At 42.2% G+C, this 22,927-nt stretch overlaps 1 protein-coding gene across 2 annotated transcripts; it reads right to left on the bottom strand.

The window, feature by feature from the left end:
* Positions 1-4,965: 4,965 nt before the first annotated feature.
* APOA5 (apolipoprotein A5) lies at positions 4,966-21,564 on the bottom strand. Of its 2 annotated transcripts, none has more exons than XM_078681865.1 (4): positions 21,297-21,564; positions 16,656-16,725; positions 9,009-9,120; positions 4,966-7,167 (listed from the first exon to the last, which is right to left on the bottom strand). In XM_078681865.1, exons 2-4 carry the CDS (start codon positions 16,702-16,704, stop codon positions 6,243-6,245), a joined length of 1,086 nt encoding a protein of 361 aa, XP_078537991.1. In that variant the 5' UTR covers positions 16,705-16,725; positions 21,297-21,564; the 3' UTR covers positions 4,966-6,242. The 2 variants fall into 2 exon arrangements, with proteins under 2 accessions (XP_078537991.1, XP_078537992.1); XM_078681866.1 differs by having other exon boundaries at positions 4,966-7,849; positions 8,423-9,120; positions 21,297-21,334.
* Positions 21,565-22,927: the final 1,363 nt, after the last annotated feature.

The raw sequence follows: 22,927 nt of genomic DNA, 5'->3' as shown, positions 1-22,927 counted from the left end.
GAGTGACTACCATCCTCTTAGCGGATGAGAAATACTGGCAGTGTTGGCAGTAATTGTTTATAGATGCAAGAACAGGCCTTTGTTCTGCTACCTTCATGGGGATAGTGGCCTACTGACCTCTCCTGTTGAAAAGTCTTTTGCCAGTCCCTTCGCCTGTTTCCTGCACTTCATACTTGTGAGGAATGTGTGGCGCATGTGTGTTTCCTCTGTAATTTTGTGGAAGAATGAATGTGGGGTGGGTGGGCTATGTGTGATTGCAGGGACACTGGAATCCATTAAGGATCTCTTGTTTGCGGTTCTCAAAATAGAGCCGGAGAGGGCTTGCCAGAAAGGGATTTAAATTGTAAATTGACACTAGAACATTTCTGAGAGCCCTTTGAATTGGACCAGCTTCCTATGCAAGGAACGCTGGAGGTAGAAGCCCCCTTGAATTGTTAGTACAGTCCCTGCCCATTTCCACCTCCATTCTTTCCTAAAGGTGTGTATCGGTTGGCCAAGTTGGAGAAGCGTTGCGGGTTTTGTCCAAGTGTCTTACACGCATTTGTCAGGAAACACTTGGATCTACCCTCCCGCCTTGCAAATCCGCAGAAAAAGCAACTGACTGGGTAGCTATTGTGAAGTGAAACCCACCACCCTGAAATCACATGTAACCTACAGCTGTAGAGAGACCCTGAGATCCAAATCTTAGGCTGGCAAATGAATTAAGTCAACCCCAGAGCAGAGCTCCACGGATTTCTGACTGACGAGTGCCATCGAGGCCACTGGCAGATGGGGGTCATTTTCTGAGTTTCCCGACTAGTGTCTTTGTCAACTAGCCCTCTTCTCATTTAGGAAACAGACCTGAAAGTCCTACAAACACATATGTGTGTACAAAAAAACAAAGGTAAAAATGCCATCTCCGTACAGTGAACTGGCACACCCTAATTAGCACTAGATCTTTGACTCCTTCAATTTATCCCCCGTATATACTACAGGAGCCACCCGTAGACCCAAGAGAATGAGGGAATATGACATCAACATGCAACAATGTCTTGTTAGGTAGCAGTTAAAATTGTAATTCAATTACAAGTAGTTGTGCAGTAATACTTCCGCATTATTGTGCTCAGTTTATCCATTTCTGTTTCCTGATGATGACCCTTCACTAAGATATAGCCCAAAACGCCATCGACAATTACTCAGCTGAGAGAGACTTTCATTTATGATCTCATTGTGCAGAAAATATTTTGTTCCTTCTTGGTCTTTGAGATTCTTAATATCATAGAATCTGCATGTATTGTTGTGTTCTTTCTGCAGTTTCTTGATTGTATTGTGATCACCATTTCTATGCCGCTTGCACAAATTCTTGAGCACTGTGCGTTTACATGACACTAAACACTTATTTCACAGATTTTAATGTATATGTATGCTGCATATAAATATAAATGATTTGAGAATTTTTTTAATGAAAAGGATTGTTTTGGTCATATCTTCTTTGTTGACTTGTGGCGCCTTTACGATACAATCTTGGTATTTCATAAATCATTATTTAAAATTTGCACTGATACCTAATAGGATATTGTTGTATGTTGCATTTGATGATCTTAGCATTCTTTCAGGGATTCTCTCAGTGAGGAAAATAACGATCGTAAGTGGTGCTACCCTGAGCAATTGCCAGTTGTTAGACAAATCGCAAGCATTCCTCCCATCTCCTTTTGAGTGTTTCATGTACTGCCCTAACTGGCAAGGGTATGACCAGACGTGGATCCAGTGCTCACTGTGACTCTGGAACCAAGCTATACCTGTCTTATGAGCACTTATCAGGATGAAAAGGGTCTGAGGTTGCCTGGCTTCCGGATCAATGAGGACCTAGCCTGGCACTTCGGGCTGGACTGTTCTCATGAGGAGCAGGGTCAAGGCTGATTTGCATATGGGTGGGTCCACACTGAAGCAGCATGGTGACCAAAAGAAGGATGGGTTGGGATGATACCCTGAGCGACTGCCAGTGGTTAGACAAATTGCAAGCAATCCTCTAATCACGTTTTGAGTGGTTCTCTTGTTCACTCACCAGCCACCAGATTTAAAGTTGATCGAAAAATATGCACAGTCACTTTCTTATCCTTGGAGTCGAAGTTAATTTCACCCTGAAAGGGGACCTTACAGTTTTCTGCCGGTAGTGCTCTAAAAAGTTGCCTCAGACCAGCCAAGTCTTAAATGTTGAATTGTTCAAAACTCAGTAGATGCTACTGAGTTTGCCAGAAAATGTAAGGGTGGTTTTTGACCTAGGATTTGGAACTGGTCGAGTCCAAGGAGTTGATTCTAGCCTAGCCCTCAAGATTGGGGTTTCTCCTTGGGATTGAGGCTACTCCAGGCTTTCCCGCTCATTCGTTAGTGTTAATCCTGCTCTCAATGTTCAATCTGGTTTCAACCCTGAAGTTGGTGTTTTTCCTGAAATGCTGGAGCAAGATATCCCCTTCCTGTTATCAGTAGTTGTGCCCTAGGTTTTAATAGTGCCCTGGGGATACAACCTGACCAAGAGAGTTGGAGCTAGCATCACATTATGAATTACAGCTCTCTTTGTGGTATGCGTTATGGCTGGCTCCTTGATTAAAGTTGCAGCCTCCCTGGGATTTCTTCTGTTCATGCCCATTGAGTTAGCGAATGTCCAGCATTGAAAGATGATTTTGTTCTGCCTAAGATTTGGCCATCTTATGATTTAAAGTTTTTCTCACTCTGGAATTTGGATCTGGTGTCACCCTTAGTGATGGCACCGGTTCCGCTCTTGTAGTTGGAGCTGGTCTCAGCCTGGTACTTAATGCTGTTCTAACCTTTGTAGTTTGTTCTGGTATCTGCCTCGGAGTTGTTCTCACCCTAATAGATAGTAGTTGGAGCTGGTCCGACCCTTGTAGTTTGTGATATTGTAGCCTTCATAGTTTGCTCTCTTCTCTGATTTGGGGTTGGTGCTGGTCTTGCCCTAAAAGCTAATAGGGGCTAGCTTTGGCAGTGAATTATGCTTGAAGCTGGTTTTGCACTGTGCAGCACTAGTCTCACTCTAGGAAAGAACCTGTTCATGCACTGAGGGTGGTAACTAATTTCACCATTTGGCTTGCCTCCAGTATAGATCTTAGATTTGTATATTGTTGAGCCACTAGAGTTGGCGCAACCCTGATACGTGATTCGTGAATTACTGCTGTCCTATAAATCTGCATTGACATAGCCCTAGTAGTTGGCATTGTCCTAGTTGGCGCTGGTTATTATTGTGTTGCGCTCTGTGACCCCCATTGCAGCTTAAATTATTACACATCATCTCTTGCGAGTCAGGTTTTTTTACAGGTACAATGCGTTCTACTGTTGTTATTGCACCGAAGCATAGTCTTAATGTGGGCACCCTTTTCGTACTGTTATGTGTTGTCCAGCCATTTGTTGTCTCTGGTTGTTTGGTTGTATGTGATTGGTAGAGGTTTCAAAAGCATGTAGGTAAGTAATGATTCTTGAGTCCAGATGTTGGCAGCGGTTTTGCAATGCAGCACATTAACTAAGGCCGCTGCCCTGCATTGCGTGGGAGCAGGAAAGCCCCATATCTACTAAAATATGGTGGCGGTCTGTACTCTCCCTAGCGCTCAGGTTGTCTAGTACCACACCCACCCCTCTGCACCTTAATGCAAAGGTGTCTGCATCATGACTACCATGGGTTGTGCACTGGAAGGGTACCGTTTCCGTTCAAATTACTATGCCTAGGCGAACATTAAAAGCCAGAAATGTTTAGAGAAATAAAAAGCATTTCTGCTTTTTAAGCCTGTCTTAAAGTGTTCTTATTGTTTGCCGCAAAACCCAGTCCACTATTGTTGGTAGATAGGGATTTGCATCAAAACCCATGGTTGATTGCATGGGAGCACCCATGTACCACTCATGGAACACCCCCTTGATGCAAACCAATGCAATACAGTGTAAAGTGCAGCTTTGGGTCACTTTCAGGCAACTTTCCAACGCTAAACTAAGGAAATGAAAAATAAATATTTGCTTCGGTTCGCTTCACTTTTGTGACACAAACGCGGTGATAAATGTTAATAAATCTTCCCCTAGGTTAATTACAGTGAAGTTAAATGTGCTTGAATGGGCTAAATATCTTTATAGTGTCAAATGTGTATGGATCGGCGTGTCAAAGACTGCCATTTTGATGTTTGTCATCCTGTTTAAAACTCGCCTATGCATATTGTTTTCTAGCTTGCCGTGGTAGTTAGATAACTAGTCATGTTATTTTGTGCACGTTATAGTGTAGTATGTGTATGTGTACGTTAAAAGAATCTCAATTATTCTAAGGCTATGTGAGAGTGGTGCAGGGGAGTGTTGTGATGATGGTACTTTGCCAAATACATTGCTTTTGTGCTGTGTTGGCAACATAAGTGCATGGGGGTGTCTGGTTAATACCCTTGCTTGGTAAAGTGCTTTGGGCGTGTTCTGTTGGGTGGAAGTGGTTGTGGATACCACGATAACTGAACTATATTGAGTATTTTTGCCATGTTGGATGCATTCTAGGTGTGCTTGCTAATTGTGTTATGTGTGCGGTATACCAAAGTGGCAAGTGCGGTTGAGAGAGCAATAATAACCAGCTGGCACATCTGATGGAAATGTGTGTTTGTTGATACCTGGGCTGTATTTATCCTTGTTGTTGTCAGGCTTTTGGCTTCTCGCGCACTTAGCGGCAGATTTACAAGCCCATTGCGCCACTTTTCCGTCACTTTTAACATGGGAAAAGTGACCCAAAAGTGACTTGTAAATTTGCCCCTTATAGTTTAGATGGTATGATGCAAATGGACTATGAAAACTTTTTAAGACAGGGATATTGCTAAACGACTGTAATGTAGCCAGATAACCTCATCATGGGCTTCTCTACTTTTATTAGCTGTATCCACCCAAACTTAGCCTTGAATGTATCAGAAAATCAGATACAATGATAAACATAAGCGTAATTATGAAAATACTCAAATACAACGAGAAAACATTGTTTTAATACAAAGGACATTCTCAACGACTGTATGACACATAACCATACACAAACTAAAATACAGGCGATAATGCATAGCGGCAAAATAAGCACTAGGTTGTCTGTGAGAGTAACCTGTTCAAGCGACCACCTTGCCCTGGTTAATTCTGATGATGCCGGTAGAGTTCCCAGCCCTGGTCCGTGAAAAGGACAGTCTTGTCGGCGTCCATATGTAAGGACCAGATATGGAACTTGTCTCTCTCCTTAGCTCCTTCTCATTCTATCAAAAAGAACTGTACAGTCTGTTCAGCATGTGACACACATGCACATAATTTTAAATATGTATAACATATTTTAGGACCTCATGTCCCATCTTCCCTACGTATACCATTTTCTAAACGAAAAAAGCACGTTACCAACTATTTTGGTTATTCTGAAAATATAAAACTCTGCTTTTTTTTTTAGTACAAATCGATTTCATATAATTGGTGTTCACATTTAATTTATTATTAAAGATATAGTTTCACAGCTTAACATCTTATCAAATTCCTGTTCTTTTTGCGACCTGCCATTCTAAAATTAGTTTATCCTCCGTCTAAAATGGAGGAGTAGATCTTTAGGACCAGTCTGAAACTTTTGAGACAATGCCCATCTATTTTTCTATCTCGACAGGCCACTGGGAAAGGCAAGTTCAGTGCGAAGAGATGCAGACTGTCTTGGGGTCAGTCGCGAGACGTCAATGCTCTTTGCTTGAAGCTTTGAGCCTTGCAACTAATTAGCCACCTAGCGTCAAAATCTTTTTTCTGGTGAATGTATTTTCACCAGGATCCTATATATTCCCTTTTCATGATGACATCAGCGATGTCCCGAAAAGAGCTGTGATGCTATCAATGTGCACCCAGTATTTTATGTTGGTTCAGGGGCTGTCGTGCCCTGGAAGATTTAATGTCAAACGAAATAACCACTCTCCAAAACCATTCAATGTGAAAGAAAACACAAGTGTGTATACAACAAGCAGGAGATTAACTCCCCATTAAAAAAAAAAATACCAAGCATCCAATATCTCCTCTTTTTCAGACATTGGAACTTCCCATTATTCCGACTCACTCTTAGAAATCGTTTATTCTAACGTTGTCTCTCATTCTAATTAGAACATTCCACTTCTCCTTGGTCCATCTCCACCATGTTACACGTGTGTTTCGATGACACCCTGATAAAGAGGATGGAGATCAATGCGTCCCACTGATTTTGTTTGCAAATTTTCTGTATAATTTTCTCCCTCCTAGCTCAAGCTCAGGGAAAGGTCCTCCCAGAGGGAATCAAGCTTTTGCTGCATGTCCTCCACTGGATTCAGGCTATCCTGTAATTCTTCAGTGTACATTGATGGCACGGACAGCTTGGACTTCATTTCTTCTGTCTCCCGGTTGATTGTCTTGGTGAAGTCCTCGATCTGGAGGAAGGTACTCTTCCTGAACTCCTCGATCTCCTGTTCGACCTGGTTGCTCAGCTCCTTCATGTATGGAGGGACATCCCCTACCTGAGGTTCAACTGCTTCAGTGCCAAATTTATCCTTGAGTTCACTTGGGTATAAGATCAGTTTCGCCTTCAGGTTGTCCAGGTTCTTGTGTATCTTCTCGTGAAGCTCTTTTGCATTCTTAGTCAGCTTCTGGGAGAGCTCCTGGACATGCTGCTTGAGTTGTTCTTGGCTAGCTTGGGCATGCGGTGCCACATTTCGATGGAGTTCTTCCATAGTTTGGTGGATCTCAGTGACAATTTTATCAGCGTAAGGATGGAACACTTGCTTCACCTGTCCAGTGTGGAGACTGATTTTGTCCTGGAATTCCTCAGCGTACTCTGACACAAATTGCCTAATTTCACCCAAGCTTTTTTGAAGTTTCTTCCGTATGTCCTGGTGGTTGGGAGCAAGCTGTTTTTTTAGGTCCATCGCCTGAATACCAACTTGGTCCAGCAACTCATCTGTGAACGGTAACAATCTTTGACGCACCTGCTCCACATTTCTGGTGATCTTCTGGTGGACCTCGTCGACATAAGGAGACAGTTTCCTCCTGAGGTCCTCCAGTTCACTTCGGATTAGGCGTCTTAATCCATCCGAGTCTTGGTAGAGCCGCTCCTGAAATCTAGCATTTAGGGGGCTTAGGAGGTGTCCCATGTAATTCACCCCATCCTGCAGACTCTCTTTCAGACTCCTGTGGGGAGAAAACACCTGTTAAAATATCCTCTCCTTTAGAACTACCACAGGTAACTAGACTTAGATGCTCACAGTGCTTCTGAAGCGCCTGGTTGGACAAATAATGTTGGTTGACTAGCAAGTGTCTAACATCACCTTGACTCCCATTGAAATAGCACACCTTGGGTACTTGTTACTAGAGGTAAAAGATGGTGCCAACCCTCCACTCATTAACGGCCCATGCAGGTAAGAGCGGTGGGGCCGGGTTGGGGGGATTCGATAGACGAACCTGAGAGAAAATTCAATGAATTATTAATTTTCCATTGTCGTCTGTCAAAATCCCCCCCCCCCCCAACCTGGCCCCAATGCCCCACTTTCAAATGACTTGGTAGGTCTCATGTTAGATATGCGGGCTGGACCAGTTGGCAGGCATTGGAATGCAGCAATTGCACGTATGTCTCTTTGGGATCTGATTTGGGCAATTTGCAAATCACAGTACTGTTCATCATGCTGTCCCTCTGAGACACATCAGAAGTGTATCTGCCTCTATATTCATGGTGGTCTAGCAAATGACCGGGGGTATGTGCTAAAATCTGATGCGTGATATGTGGATCACTCTAACCCCTCAGAAGCGGGCATTTGCAGCATCAATAGCCTATACCCTACAGCCTCTAGCAACACGGCCGGGAGACTCAAGAAGACTGAGGGCCTCATTTATGAGGCTGTGCACCACTTTTACGCCGCCGGTGCGTCACTTTTTGTGACGCACCAGTAGCGTAAAAAATGTGTCTTGTTGCACCATATTTACAAAGTGACGCATCTAGGTAGATGCGTCACTTTGTAAACCCCTGCGCAACATTATACCGCGCCAGGTATAATGTATGCAGGGGGGTGTTCTGACGCAAGAAAGGGTCATAGAAGTGACGCAGTGAAATCTATAAGATTTCACTGCGCCACTTCTAGGACCCAAATGCGTCAATTTCTTACGCCTGCCTCACAGCAGGCGTAAGACTGACGCAGGCCCTTTCACATTTGGCTTGCCCCATGTGAAAGGACACATTGCTGGAGTTGCGTCACTTTTGTGACACACTCCAGCAATGCGTCACTTTTGCGCCATACAGACACGTCAGAAATACTGACGTATCTGTAACTCCTTGCGCAATAATGCGTCATACTGTAAATATGAAGCATCATTGGTGTTGCAAGGAGGGCGCAATGAAAAGTGACGCATCGCTGATTTCACGCAGCAATGGGTCACTTTTCATAAATGAGGCCCTGAATGTCTCCGAAATCACTCCTTTTTGAGGGTAGTAGAACAAGATTGGCAGGGGATCGTGGATAGAATGAATCACACTGTCCCAACAAAGGATTCATGTCTGGCAGCATCACACCATGCCCACTTCAAATGTCTAATTAGACAAACCAGCAGTCTGACACATTTATAAACCAGCCCTAAGGCTTTGTGGGTCTTCTATCCCCACACAATCTCTCCGATGCCACTCACATACATAATCAGCGTTTGGAATGATATTATCAGATTTGCAGAATAAGATAAAAGTCAGCATGGTTCAGAACTGTTTTCACAACAATTGGTGGGATTTAATTCAAGTGGAAAATGTTTTTGCACATGAATCTTTTTCAGTGTTGGCGTAGAAAAATGAATTTAGCATCAAGCCTGTTTTTAGGAGTCACTATTGCAGTCCTTGGCATGTGTGTAATACACATCCTTGTGTAGAAAGGAGGAATCATTTTCAACCCTACTGATCACTCTACTCTACCAAACCGAACCAGTCCCAGCAATGTCATATTAAAGGGGAATGGTGCACTACTCAAATGCTAATTAGCAATAATAATACTTACTTTGATTCTCTGCTGACTTTGAGCTGCTCCACCTGATCTGCGCTTTCCTTGGCATTGGTCAGCTGGCTTATATACTCCCAAAATCCATTGCGCGTGTACTCTGCCTTCAAGACTGCGAAGAAAAAGGGAACCCATTATTTCGCTTTACAGTTGTCCAATGATGGCCAACTGTGATATTGCACTGAGATCTGCGAGAGCTGTTGGAGCGAGGTATTGAGTACTCCATTGACACCACAACAATGAACCCATTGATCAATGCATCATTTCTTTACTCAACAGGATAGTAGCACAGAGTAAGAGTATGTGTCGAGGGCAGACCTGAACAGCAGGTGTAGACCATCGACTGCCAGTTGAAAGATCTACGTGGCTCAGCTTGGAAGACGGTCTCATGTGTTTGTTGTATGCATGAGCGCTACAATGTAATTTTCCAATGGGGCCCTGTGAGTACACGACACCACAGATATCTGTGATGCCGCTGACCAAAGCAAGGGATTTGAATGACATGATTTTACTTTTTCATTCAGGTGTGTTTTTTTTAAGCTTGTTTCATTGACATTTTGTAAAACACAAGCAACGAATTTGCACAGTCACCAGATGGGTCACGGTCTGCACCGGCGAGTTCGAAGAACAGTATTCTCCCCCCGCGTAGTATGCCCGTAGCTATTTTAGTTACATGTGCTAGTTCCAATGTGTGGCTTTACATGTACATTCATTGGTCTTTAGTAGCCCCTGTATGACCCGCAGGCACTTCACATTTTCCCTATTTCTTAGGTAAGCCCTACTTTTGTATATTGTTTTTTTGGCCAGCATGCACCAGTCCATGTTACTACTCCATTCTTCAAGTGGCAGTCCCCTCACTCCCTATTTACAAGCAATGTGTTGTTGTGTCACTATCAGGCCTAGTACAATCCAGATTTGTTGACGATTCGAGGCTGATTCTTCCCCCCATACATTGAGTAGGGCCCATTGGGGGGAGTCTGCTAGATGCATTCCTGCTGTTTGAGTCATGCACCCCGAGCTTGCGTTCCAGTAGTTCTGTACATATTGACACTCCCAAACAATGTGAAAGAAGGACCCCACCAGTCCACACCCCCTCAGGCGCTTGTCGGAGTGAGTTCTCCCCCATCTTTACCAAGTTTATTCTAGAGTGGTAATCCCAGTGTAATATATGGGTTTTCATTTAGGTTTTAATGTTATTTTAACTACAACTTCACCAGTGTTGGGAAGGAAATCCTCAGCATGGTTTTGTAAAGCAGTGCCACATGCCCTTGCAAGTTTTTTGGACATGCCCATGTGCATTTTTTCCTGTTGTGCTCGACAATCCTGAATCCACTGGAGGTTCCCCATTCACCTGTATATCTCTGTTGATGTAGGAGCTGGGCTCCTAAGTAAAGCCCCCCCAAGGTAAACCACTTTTTGGGAGAGTGTCCAATGCCCTATCTTTCTAGGTCCAGCATACTAATGGTAAGTGACTGCATGATTTCTGCGCACGGCCACAACAAGGACTGGGGAGGAGGGCTAGAGGAGGAATGGATCCAAGGCCAACATATACGTCGGTGGTGCCCCCTGAGACAATCTTTGTTGGCACTTCCTCCAATGACCTACTTCTATACAAATAGCCTCACTGCCACCCTCTAACAGTGCCCCTCATATCTCCTTGGCCTCCCTCTATTACATGCGTTTACTTTACAGCACTACTCATCCCAATGTAGGGTGTCAAAGCGCTTCACACCACACACAGATAGCATACGGAGACAATGAATCATACACGTGTCTAAATGAATATATAATACAGAAAATCTTACTGCGAGTAAGAATAACCTGGAGTACTCTTTGAGCAAGTAGATGCTGTATATAGTTAAACGCAAGTAATCCAAAATGAGTTGAAAGTGTTTATTCCATGAAGTTCATGATGGTTTCAACAGTTTATTTGCTAATCATCATATTATATTCATATGACTAGATAATCAACCTTCAACTGAGAACATAAGACCTGAACAACCAACCACTTCCAAAACAACCACAGATTCAACTACTACTGCCACAGCAGATTCTTTTTTAGATGTTGGTCCCGAACCAACCGACGATCGAGGAGGTCCAAACACCAGAGACAACTTACTTCCACCAGCGAAATCGACCAGAAGTCACAGAATCTAGTAGTCAACATCTCGCAAAGTCCTTTAAACCAAGCACAAGAACTAGTTTTACAAAAAGGTTTGAACTTCGTTCTCACATATCAAACTAACGAATTGGATATCTCTATTTCATTCTACAAGTTCATGAGAACACTCCGATTAAGACATTTTTTTGATAACATTTGTGTACCTTCCAATACTCAAGACAAAGACACTCTCATGGGTTTACGTCCTCCCAGTAACTTTATGGCTCCCATCAGTCATAAGGTTCTGGATGTATTTGAAAAAGCGGTGCAACAGGACTTGCACTTACTGTTTGACACCCAAAAAAACAGCCGAAGCAACCTTATGATTCAAGAGAGACAAGCTATCAAACAACTTGCTAATAATCAGACACTGACCATATGTAAAGCCGACAAGGGCGGTGCCATTGTTGTCCTGGACTCCACCTATTACCAACAAGGTTTGAATGAACATCTTCACAATCCAGATCTATACATGCTGTTGAGTTCAGATCCCACGCGTGCTTTCAAAGAGACACTGACCAAGCTCATCAACAAAGCTGTAGCTTCCAATACCATCACAGACAGAGACAAAAGATATCTTATCAACGATTACCCTCAGGTACCATATATTTACTTAGTACCTAAAATTCATAAGAACTTGAGACAACCACCATTCAGGCCAATTGTAAGCACCACCAATTCTATACACGCTCCCACGGGAACGTACATCGATAAACATTTGCAAGCTAATGTTAAAGGCATGACCACATTTATCCAAGACACTACGGATTTCTTAAACAAATTGCAACAAATTGTGATCCCTGATGACCAACCCATCCTCTTATGCACGATTGATGTCAACGCCCTGTACACCTCAATCCCGCACAATTTGGGATTAGAAGCATTGGAAACTGCTCTAGTACAAACAGACAAGCCACTGGATCTTCAGGTGTTTATAATGGAATTGATGCAATTTACCTTACACCATAGCTACTTTAAAACTCCTGACAATCAATACTATCTGCAACTGTCTGGAGTAGCAATGGGCAACTGTGCTGCTCCAGCATATGCTAATCTTTTTATGTATGCATTTGAACAACAATACATACTCCACAATGTACTTTGGCAACCTCACATGTGTGCATACTATAGATACATCGACGACATCTTCCTTGTTTGGCAAGGCACGGAGACTCAATTTCTTGTTGCAATTAATCACCTCAACACTGTTAACGAACGGATTCAGTTTACTCACACCCTAAATAAGATTGAAATTCCTTTCTTGGATGTACTTGTGAAATTGAGTGATAACCAATTTACAACTTCCATTTACACCAAAATTACAGATCGCAACAATTATTTACATCACAAAAGCTTCCATCAACCCAGTCTCAAACAGCACCTACCGTACTCACAGCTTTTGAGAGCCAAACGTATTGCTTCCACAGAGGATATATACAGAGCCAACAGCTCAAAAATTGTGAAAAAATTCCACCAACGTGGATACCCCAAAAACATCACAACCACTGCTGAAAATAGAGTCAATCTTAAGAACCGAACTGAACTACTCAAACCTAAATTGAAAGTTCAACAACAAGATACTCGACCTGTATTTGTATCCAAATACTCCACTCAATCACGACAAATCAAAGAGGTTATTCGCAAGCACTGGCCACTATTACAATCTGAAGTCGATTTCAACCTAAGTTTTCGAAAGCCACCCATATTTGCGTACAAACGCACCAAGACTATTCAACAACTGATCAAGCAACCAACTATCACTAGTCACACTAGTTTTAAAGGAACCATCCCATGTCACAATTGCAGCCACTGCAATAGTATAATTCTTGGATCCACTATGACTCACCCCACTCAAGGTACTACCATTAACTTGCTTGTCAATGCTACATGTGATACCAACAATGTGGTATACATGATAAAATGCCCATGTGGTCTCCCATATGTGGGTAAAACTGAACGCAAAATTAAAATCAGGTTAAATGAACATCGGAGTAATATCCGCACAAAAAACCTAAAATCTAACTTTGCTGCACACTATATTCAACATTCACACAACCCAAGCCAGATACGATTTCTGATTTTGGAAATAGTTGATAAACACCCGCATATGGACAATAGCAAACTTTTACTACAGCGGGAGTTGTACTGGATATACCGCTTGCAGGCGGTTCAGCCTAAAGGACTTAATGAACGTCTTGAATTTAGTTGCCATTTATGATTCATTTATGATCTTTGTGACATTTTGAGATCAGATTCACTGTACATAGATACCTCTCGATTTAGCTGTGATTTCGCTGTGATTTATCATATTCCTGTTTATATAGTAATGTAACTTAAGGGCTCAGAATATATGGCCTACCGTTTATTTATCAATTTATCCTCCTATATTGTTTTCAGTTTACCTGTTTGTAGACAATATTGTTACTATGCTTATTGCATTGCGGATTTTCACTTTATTTTTTTCACTCTAACACTTCTTATTTTCAACCTATTACTTCCTTTTACACTACTGTTCGCCTTTAATTACTTTTGATAATTTAGATGGGTGTTACTCACTTCCTGATTCGTGTGCAAATCACGGGTGTTCAATACGTCTTTTTTCTATGTTCACTCTAAGAAAGCATACTTTAACACATGTATGCGCATGCGTGGCGTCTTCCGGGTCCCTGCCTGTCACGGAGCCTGGTTCTCGCCTACACTCGGTTACCTAACGCTGACTATTTTGTTCTCTTCACAACGGTAAGACACTCTATCTCTTCGGATATTCTACGCCTCTTTGGCATAACTTTGGAACGTTTTTGGCACTACTTTCACTTGTTTATTACATCCCGTTTTTAAACACTTGGGCTTTCTTCCGTCTTATCGCATTTCTGTCACTGATGGCTTTTGGTTCACGCTTATTCCTTTTAACGCTAATCCGAACCTCCTGACAAATGCCCATTCCTTTCCGCCTTCTTTATTTCACCCTTTAAATTTGTGTATGCACGCGGGCGACCTTGGTGTATTTACTTTTTAGACCTTAACCTTCATTTTACTTTTTAGACCCCTATCCTCATTCACTTTCCTAATAGGTTTGTGCACTTTATATATTGCCTAGCTCCTGGAGACTTGCTAGTGTACCCATTAGTGTCATTTCTATTTACTTACAGACCCCCTGAGGAAGCGCACTTTCGTGCGAAATGCATTGGGGATTCTAAATTATGTGGACCATTAACACATCGTTTAAGGAGAACTATTCATGGAATATACGTTTTGATTATCTAGTCATATGAATATAATATGATGATTAGCAAATAAACTGTTGAAACCATCATGAACTTCATGGAATAAACACTTTCAACTCATTTTGGATTACTTGCGTTTAACTATATACAGCATCTACTTGCTCAAAGAGTACTCCAGGTTATTCTTACTCGCAGTAAGATTTTCTGTACTATGTGTTCATTGCACCTCAGGATCCAGGAGGTGAACACCTGAAGTACCTATAAGACTTGAATATTAGTTTATATTTTCAGTACCTTATATACACTCGGAGTGCAGCGGTATTCACTTGCTAAATGAATATATAAGACATGTTACACAAGCCAATGAGGAGTATAAGGTGTAGAAGTAACATGTCATCCATGCTGGTAGGTCTTCTATATTATGTAACTTAATACTACCCAATGTAACCCTTTTTTGCAACCTTTAGAATAACAAAAGATTGGAAAAAAATAGGGTTCTCAATCTATGCCTTACAGTTTGCACGCAGCTCTTTTATGCTAGTTCATTGTTTGCTGTGCTATATTAGAAGGACAGTAACTTATGAACTTCAAGTAAAAAAAGAAATTCTGTGACAAAAGCAGTAACCCACTAACTTATCTACATAATATACCCATCTGTGATTTGTATATTACACATTGTACTTTGCAGCAGGGACATTAACCCTCTGTGCAGTTCTATGAAGAGTCAAAAATGTGACTAGACAAAGCACAGGACTCTCCAACAAGTACCTTAACCATCATAGTGATCTTGCACTCACTTATTATCCCCTGAAAATTGATGGTCGCACAAAGATCTCTGCAGGCTTTTCTTGTCTTGCCTGTCACATGTGACCTGTCTGCTCTGTCCTCCCCTCCTGTCAGAACGCAAATGCCACCCCCCACTAAAGTTGGCACCTGGTGCCGTTCCACTGATAGCACTCCCCTAAAGTTGGCATTGCATGGGTCTATGGGGAGGGGCAAGAGGAGACATGGGGTGGGACCAGAAGAGGTAGGGCAGAGGGAGGGGCTACAAGTGATAGTGGGTAGTAAGGAAACTGTCCAGAGATGATAAGGGACTGCAGGGGGAGGGGGCCAGAAGAGACAACTCTTGTGTTTGCTGCTTACCCTCCTTTATTGGCTCAGTGACAGTGTAGTGCCAATAAAAAGAGGATTGCCTCTTTTTTCAAATATAATTATTGTAGAGGATTTTTTAAAAATCATGAATTTCACAATTTGTTTGAAAAACTCAAATCTTAAAATCCTAGTTTGGTCTGCCTATCCTCCTGGGTGGCCCAGGTGCTTGTTGTGTGAACTGCATCCTTGTTACACCTCAGAGGACTCCAAAGATCTTGTTATATCACGAGTTCAAGTTAGTACTCAATGTTATCCTATTGGAGAGGTAGGCCTCACAGTAGTGAAAAATGTGTTTTACAGCTTTCCACTACCAGGGCATATTAAACTTAAAAGTACTTGTTTAATCTTTTAATTACAATGCATCCTGCCCAATGGACTACCTAGGGCCTCCTTAGGGGTGACTTATCTGCAATAAAATTAGAGTTGAAGACTTGGTGAGGGGGTTATATTTCCAAGTCTAGATGGCAGTTTACAACTGCATTCAGGCTACAGTGGCAGGACTGGGACATGTTTTATAGGGCTGCTTAAGTGGGTGGCACAATAAGTACTGCAGACCCACCAGTAGCATTTAATTTACAGGCCTTGTGTTTATGGTATACCTCTCTAAAAGGGAAGTATAAGTAAATTAAATATGCCTATCAGGTGAAAGCCAATTTTACCATGTTGAAAGAAGAGAGCATAAGCACTGGTTAGCAGTGGTGCAGTGCACAGAGGCCAACAGAACGCTTGGGGGAAGATCCCCCTAAGGCTGACAAGTCCAACTTTTACATTGCAGATGGAATATTCTGGCATGTCTGGTTAGAACAAGTTGGCCTATTAAAGACTTGAGTTGCTGGGTGCTGCTCCTGGGCGAAGAAAGGCTGGATACAAAGAGTGGATGAAAGGCTGAGCCTTGACTGCAGTCCTTGGCACCTACAGGTAGGATTATTACCATCTAGAACCATCGCTTATCTCATGCCCCAGTCAAGACTAAATTATGCATCCACACTGCCAGTCTGCCACTCCTTATGCGATTACCTGTGTAACTGCTCTTGCCTCTCGAGTTCCAGCTTTAGACAAAATAGTTCCCTTTTGCTTCATATACATTGGTTTAAATGGAAAACGACCTACCTGTGGGAAGAAGCAGAACGAAAAGGACTGATACTCGCAGGTACTTCATCTCATATGAAGGGACAGTCTCCTAAACAAAAGACAGAGCGACATTAGATCAGTTTATTCCCATGAGAGGCCTGTGTAGTTGCATTCCTAACAGACACGCGTGTTTAAAGCTCATGGTGTCCAGGTAATTGACTTACCTAGCACCCCTTGAAGTCCATCATTTTTTCACGTGTAATGGTGCTAGTGCCATTCATTAGGTTTGATGTGTAATCTGGCAAACTTACCCGAAAGCGCTTTGGCCTACCACTTCAACCGTTGGCTTCTTTGGCTCAGGAAACTTTTGGTATCGGCTGAGGAAATTGTCATCAACATTGTGTATCAGCCACATACGTATTTTAGGGTCAACCTTTTTCTTTTGAATGTATGGAAGTATAATTCCTACCCCATTCAAATGTTTGGGGGCTATTTCACATCTGAAAGGAAGACTGTCAGCACACATGTAATTGTTTATGTCACCCGTAATATGTTCACACAGCAAGCAATTGTTATGTTGCTTTGACTGACACTTGAGTATTAAAGCTTGCCCTCCAACGCAGAATAAGGAGAGCGAGATGTGGTGGGCGCACCTTCTCATATAATGGAGCCATCGGTTGGAATGCCCTTCCAGTTCAACTGCGGAAAGAGCCTAATGTGCTCTCATTCCGAAAACTCTTAAAAATCTGGCTGTTTTAGATCTGTATTCATCTCTTACATTCTGTCTCCTGTATCTGTCCTCAGCACTGGGAGGCCTCCGGGTAGCCATCGCGCTTTATACATTTTATTTCATTCATTCAAAGCTATTGGCTTTGCTAGCTCTTGTTCATGTGTGGCTGGACAACATTGCCTGTTCCTGACAGTAAACACAGTTCTCTGAAAGCACTTCCATTCATTCACTGTATATCCTATATTACAGAAAGCAGATCATGTTTATTTACTTTGTACCTACTGTGGAATGCAGACATAATACTTAATTAATTAATCAGTATTCCAAACTTATAAGCACACCATACTGATTCACTCAATTTTGCACCCATAGAAAAACCTGATATTCAATCATTCTGTATTTACTGATTTGGAAAACATCTGATAGTCATTCACTCTATTTTACACATGTGGAAAGGAACCCTTTGTCATTCACACTTCTTTTCTGTACAGCAGTGGGCTAATTGGCTTAAAAGGTTTATGAATGGTAAAGTAGGGTGCAAGGATTTGGGGGACAGGGAGATTGATGACAACTGGGGTGCGTTCTGCAGGAGAGATGTGGCTAGAAAGAGCCATGAGCCTAGACTAACTGAGCCATTCACACAGGTAACTTACACTAGTGAGTAATTTACATGCTTAAATTTACTCTTACACTATTGAATAACATTACTACTTTTGGCAATTCACAAAATCTGAGTGTAAAATGATGAAAAGGTGTACCCTTACATGTCTCCACCCGCTGACACAGGAGATGGAGCTAAATTTGAGAGTGTAAGTTACTACTGCCAAAAAGAAAAAGTAGTAATTCCAACGGCACCACACATCGCCAACTACTGATACTACAACACCCTCTCATAGCATATAATGGAGATAGGGGCTTAAAATAAAACCCCATGGGAAACTTTTTTACTTTTCCCTTATACTTTACTATATGGAGATCTCCGCCCCAATGGTGGTGTCTCTCTATGGTAAAGTGTAGGAAAAGTGCAAAAAAGTTTAGCTCTAAAAAAATTATTGTAAAAATATTTGTGTTTAAATTAATTTTATATATTTATTTTTAATGCAAAACAAAGGGAAACAGGCTACAGCGCCATTAACTTAATTGTAATTTAAATGGTTAATTATTTTAAATATGTTAAATAAAAAATGAATTCCCACCTAATGTAAAAAAAAAAATTATTTTGCATTATTTATAATTAAAAGTGTTGTATAAAATTAATCAAAAGTTATTTAAATATGTTTTATAACAATTTAATGTTACTTTAACTTTTTAATTCAAAAAAGGATGTTAAAATATTTTATTATTAATTTGTAGTTATTTTTTTTTAAAACATTAAATTTAATTTCTTTTTACTTTCAACTATTTTAAATAATTTAATTTAACATTATTTACTATGGGGTTTTATCTTAAATCCCTACCTTAATTCTTTTCTATGGGAGCATTTTGCAGCAGCACTGGTTAGTCGTGTGTGGTGCTGGACTTAAGCCAGCTCTTTGCTGGTGAAATTTAGTACTAATTTGGGTCCCCTTTTCCCCTCTAGTAACTTTAGAAGCAGCACAGTTTTGGATAGAAATGGGCTTACCCTTTTGTTAGTGGTGCACATCTCTTCCTAACCCTCTTCCTAACCCTCCCTTAGTCCTCCCTAAATCCCACCTATGTTGTTGTAAGTACTTCCTATTTTTGAACCATTCCCCCTAGTCCGGCCCACATTTACAAGTAAGGACTAAGGGGCTTATTTACAAGCCCCTTGCGCCACTGGTGCCTCACTTTTTCCCATATTAAAAGTGACGCATCAACGGAGCAAGGGGCTTGCAAATAAGCCCCTAAGCATATATGTGTGAGGACCTCCTCATAGAAGAGACAGGAGAGGTGGAAGAGAAGATGTACACTCGTAGGTTTGTGAAAGGCATTTTGTAGTAGTGGTATTACTGTAGCACTGCTAAAGGTACTACATGATGCAGTTTGTGAACAAGGCCCTAAGGAGATTCATCGACCAATAGCTATTATGTAAAAAACACAAATTGCAAGTTCCAGAATGCAGAGAGCAGATGTTAAAAAATGCAAGCCTGAATTAAGGAGTCATACAGTATAAGGGGATTTTTGGCTACTCACATTGATTTTACTTCTGAAACAAGGAGTAAGGGATTTTGAGATGGAGAGATTAATGTCATGGAGGAATTTAAAGGTGATTCAGAGTGTGAGTATATCGCAGAGAACGGTTCTAATGCTAATGGCCACACATTTACAGCCACTTGGACCAAAGAGGGTTGCTAACAAGCCCTACTACCCAGTCTAGCGAGAGCCTCGCATGATTGGACGCCTGTAGCCCGGCAGCCCCCACCCCTCCTGTGATAATGCCTTGAGCAGAAGCACAGTGTGTCTCAAAAGACATCCCTCTCTGGGTTATGGTCCCTATCCCCGGCTTGGCGGGGTCCACTCCTGTTCAAAATGGGAAACATCCTTTACAACGAAACTTTTACAACGCAGGTTTTACAACGAAAACAACGAAAACCATTACAACGCATTGCACTGGGGGGCGCTCTAGGATAGGGAATAGATTTAATTTACTATCCAACACCTTCACTACTATCCACGGGGACTGGAGTTGGAATAGTAAATTAAACTATTCACTATCCAGCACCCCAAAGCGCTATGCGTTGTAACAGCATGCGTTGTAAAAACTGCGTTGTAACAGCATGCGTGGTAAAAGCGTTTTCTTTTTCACAAAGTACTGGGACATATTCGCTGAAACAAAAATGCCAATGTCCATCCAGTAGTACCCACCCATTACGGAGGAAAGCATCCCATTGTCATTTACAATGTATCTGTGGCAAGCACCCCATAATCGTTTGCTGTGTATTCTGCACCCCATGGGCATTAACCCTACATTCTGTACTTGAATATTCATAATTCTCCACGTGCGGGAAACACCATATTTATATTCACTCTGTATCCCTCTACAGCGATAAGAGTTATGTCATCAACATCCACTCAGTATTATTTAAATGTGGAAAGCAAAGTATTCATTCACTCAGTATTGTGCGTCTTTAGCAAAATCATCACACGTTCATTCATTCTGCACCTGTGGGAAGCAATACTGTACCGATTCACTTTGTATCATGCACCCCTCTGTATTCATTACATTGCGATTACCTCATATTCATGCATGCTGCCCTCGCAGAACGCACACCACATTCATTCACTTTGTATTTGCACCTCATGAAAACACCGCACATTCTTTCATTATTCACCGATGGAAAGCACCCCATAGACACTGACTATCTGTTATACACCTATACTCATTCACTTTGTATCCTATAACTGGGGACAGCACACCATATGGATTCATTCTGCACCTGTGGTAAGCACCTACATCTGTTCGCAATGTATTCCAAACCACAGCAAAGTATGCCATATTCATTCTCTCGGTATTCTTCTGTACATATGAAAACACCTTATATTCATTCGTTTTGTGTTCTGTATATGGTGAGGCAGCTTATATTGGTTCACTCTATACACAGCCCAACATGTTGATTTATTTTATCCTTCGGGAAAGCACCCACATATTGGGTCACTTTGTATTATGCACCCCGTATTCACTGACTGAATTTCATACCACTACAAGACAACCCATATTCATTGATGCTCCTGTGGAAAACACCTTACATTCATTCACTTTATAATCTGTACCCATGCGAAACACTTCATATTTATTCATTCTGCACCTGTATAAAATGATCCACATTAATTCACTTTATAGTCTGCAGCTGTGCAAAGAGCCCAATATTCATTCACAATGTTTCTTCGCCTGTGCCACAAGCCTGTGTGAGCGCTGGGTTATAACGTTTGTAATTCAATAGATAATTCCGCAGTCAGTGCTAGTAAATTCAGAGTCTTATAACTGGCCTTACCTGCCTGCTGGCGCCGCAACTCCTGTGTGTCTGTGCTCACGCGCAGGCCCATTGCGTACTTTTATACGTGCTTCCGTGGCATTTGGTGCACGTGGTCAGGTGAGCCGCACGTGCTCCCATGTGCAGCCATAAAGAGCCGCGCGACTGTGTAAACACGACGTGGAGGTTCAAAGACACTCACTGCGGGTGATGTCACAGGCCGAACCCTCTGACCGTCGCCCCCACCAAGTCCTGAGACTCAGCGTGCCTTTCGAAAAAAGTAAATTAATGAATATAAAAAAAAAGCGCCAGGCGATAAGGCGGGGTCAAAGTGCACGTCGGGAGCAGGTGTACTGCCAACTTTTGCTGACAACAATAACTGTGGTGAACTTTCACCTGCATGCCACGGATTTCAATTGTAATAAAAAGTGTGTCTGTGAGTCTCCGTACCCTTTAGCCGTACCCCACACGCATCATGAGCAGCAGGGCAGAACCCCGGAGACAAATAATAGCTGCCTGGCTCCTCCTATTAGGCTAGTAAGGGGCAGGCAAGATTAGTAGTCCCAGGTTAACTAACTCTGTGCCGAGTTTCTGTTACAAAAGTGGCCTAAATGGGCACAGATTTGTTTTGATATAGACTTTGCACAACAAAACTTGTTTGGCTCTGGAAAGTAACCTTAAATTATTGCAAAGAAGCTTTAGGCACTACTTTGCGTCAAGGGGGCATCCCTGTTGGAGTATGAGTGTTCCCATGCAACCGCCCATGTTTTTTTTTTTTTTAAACATTTTTTATTTTCATTTCATTAATCATACATGTATACAACACTCAACTACAGTCTCTTTCATGTACAGTGGTAGACTACAATGTTTTGGCAGCGTTTACTCCGTAAGGTTCAGCAATAGCATGTCCATTTTATTACCCCGTAAATCACCCTCTCTCACCTCCCCCCACCCTCCTCATTATAGTGGTGGGTCCAACTGCTGCTTATATTTCCACCCCTCTTATGGGCTGCTTTCAGGGGTCAGTGCTGTACATGGTGTTTCACATATATTCCCTCGGGATTCATTCCATTTCCCCCATATTCGCGTCCACTTTTTAGGGCAACCCCGATGTGTGTAAACTGCTTTTTCAGCTACCATTGCTACGTCCATATCATTCTCCCATTGTGATTGTGCGGGTGTTACCCCCGAACCCCAGTTCCGTGCTATATTTCGTTTTGCAATAGCCATCCCCAGTGTAGCCCACGCTTTTTGCGCCACGTTTAGGTCTGTTGGTTGCCATATATTTAAAATGCAGCATCTAGGGTCTGCCTGGACCTCCACCCCGCTCACTTCCGAAATCTGGTCTAGAAGGTGCTCCCAATATGATTGTAATTTTGGGCAATCCCACAATATATGGAAGTATGTGCCGGTTTGTCCGCAACCCCGCAGGCAAAGTGGATCAGGCGCGTGCCCCAGTTTGTGTATCATTGTGTGGGAGTAATATACATGATGCAGGATTTTGAGCTGTATTAATTTCAAACGAGACAGGATCATCGCCTCTCTGGCCGATGCCAATGCATCAATCCAGTCCGAGTGTTCTATGTCCCCCAGTTCCACCTCCCATTTGCTACGTAGGACTACCGTAGGACCTGGGAGGTTGTTTACCAATT

Source organism: Lissotriton helveticus, chromosome 3_1 (genome assembly GCF_964261635.1).
Source record: "Lissotriton helveticus chromosome 3_1, aLisHel1.1, whole genome shotgun sequence".
Lineage (NCBI taxonomy): Eukaryota > Metazoa > Chordata > Amphibia > Caudata > Salamandridae > Lissotriton > Lissotriton helveticus.
The sequence above is the reverse complement of the archived record's forward strand: the minus strand, read 5'-3'. Positions and strand labels throughout refer to the sequence as shown.

Excerpts from the sequence above, each read along its gene's own strand:
- APOA5 (XM_078681865.1), bottom strand. The coding sequence starts at position 16,704 with ATGAAGTACCTGCGAGTATCAGTCCTTTTCGTTCTGCTTCTTCCCACA. Across the intron at positions 9,121-16,655 it reads CGTTCTGCTTCTTCCCACAG|TCTTGAAGGCAGAGTACACG; the intron begins GTAGGTCGTTTT and ends TTTTCTTCGCAG. Across the intron at positions 7,168-9,008 it reads AAAGTCAGCAGAGAATCAAA|GAGTCTGAAAGAGAGTCTGC; the intron begins GTAAGTATTATT and ends TTCTCCCCACAG.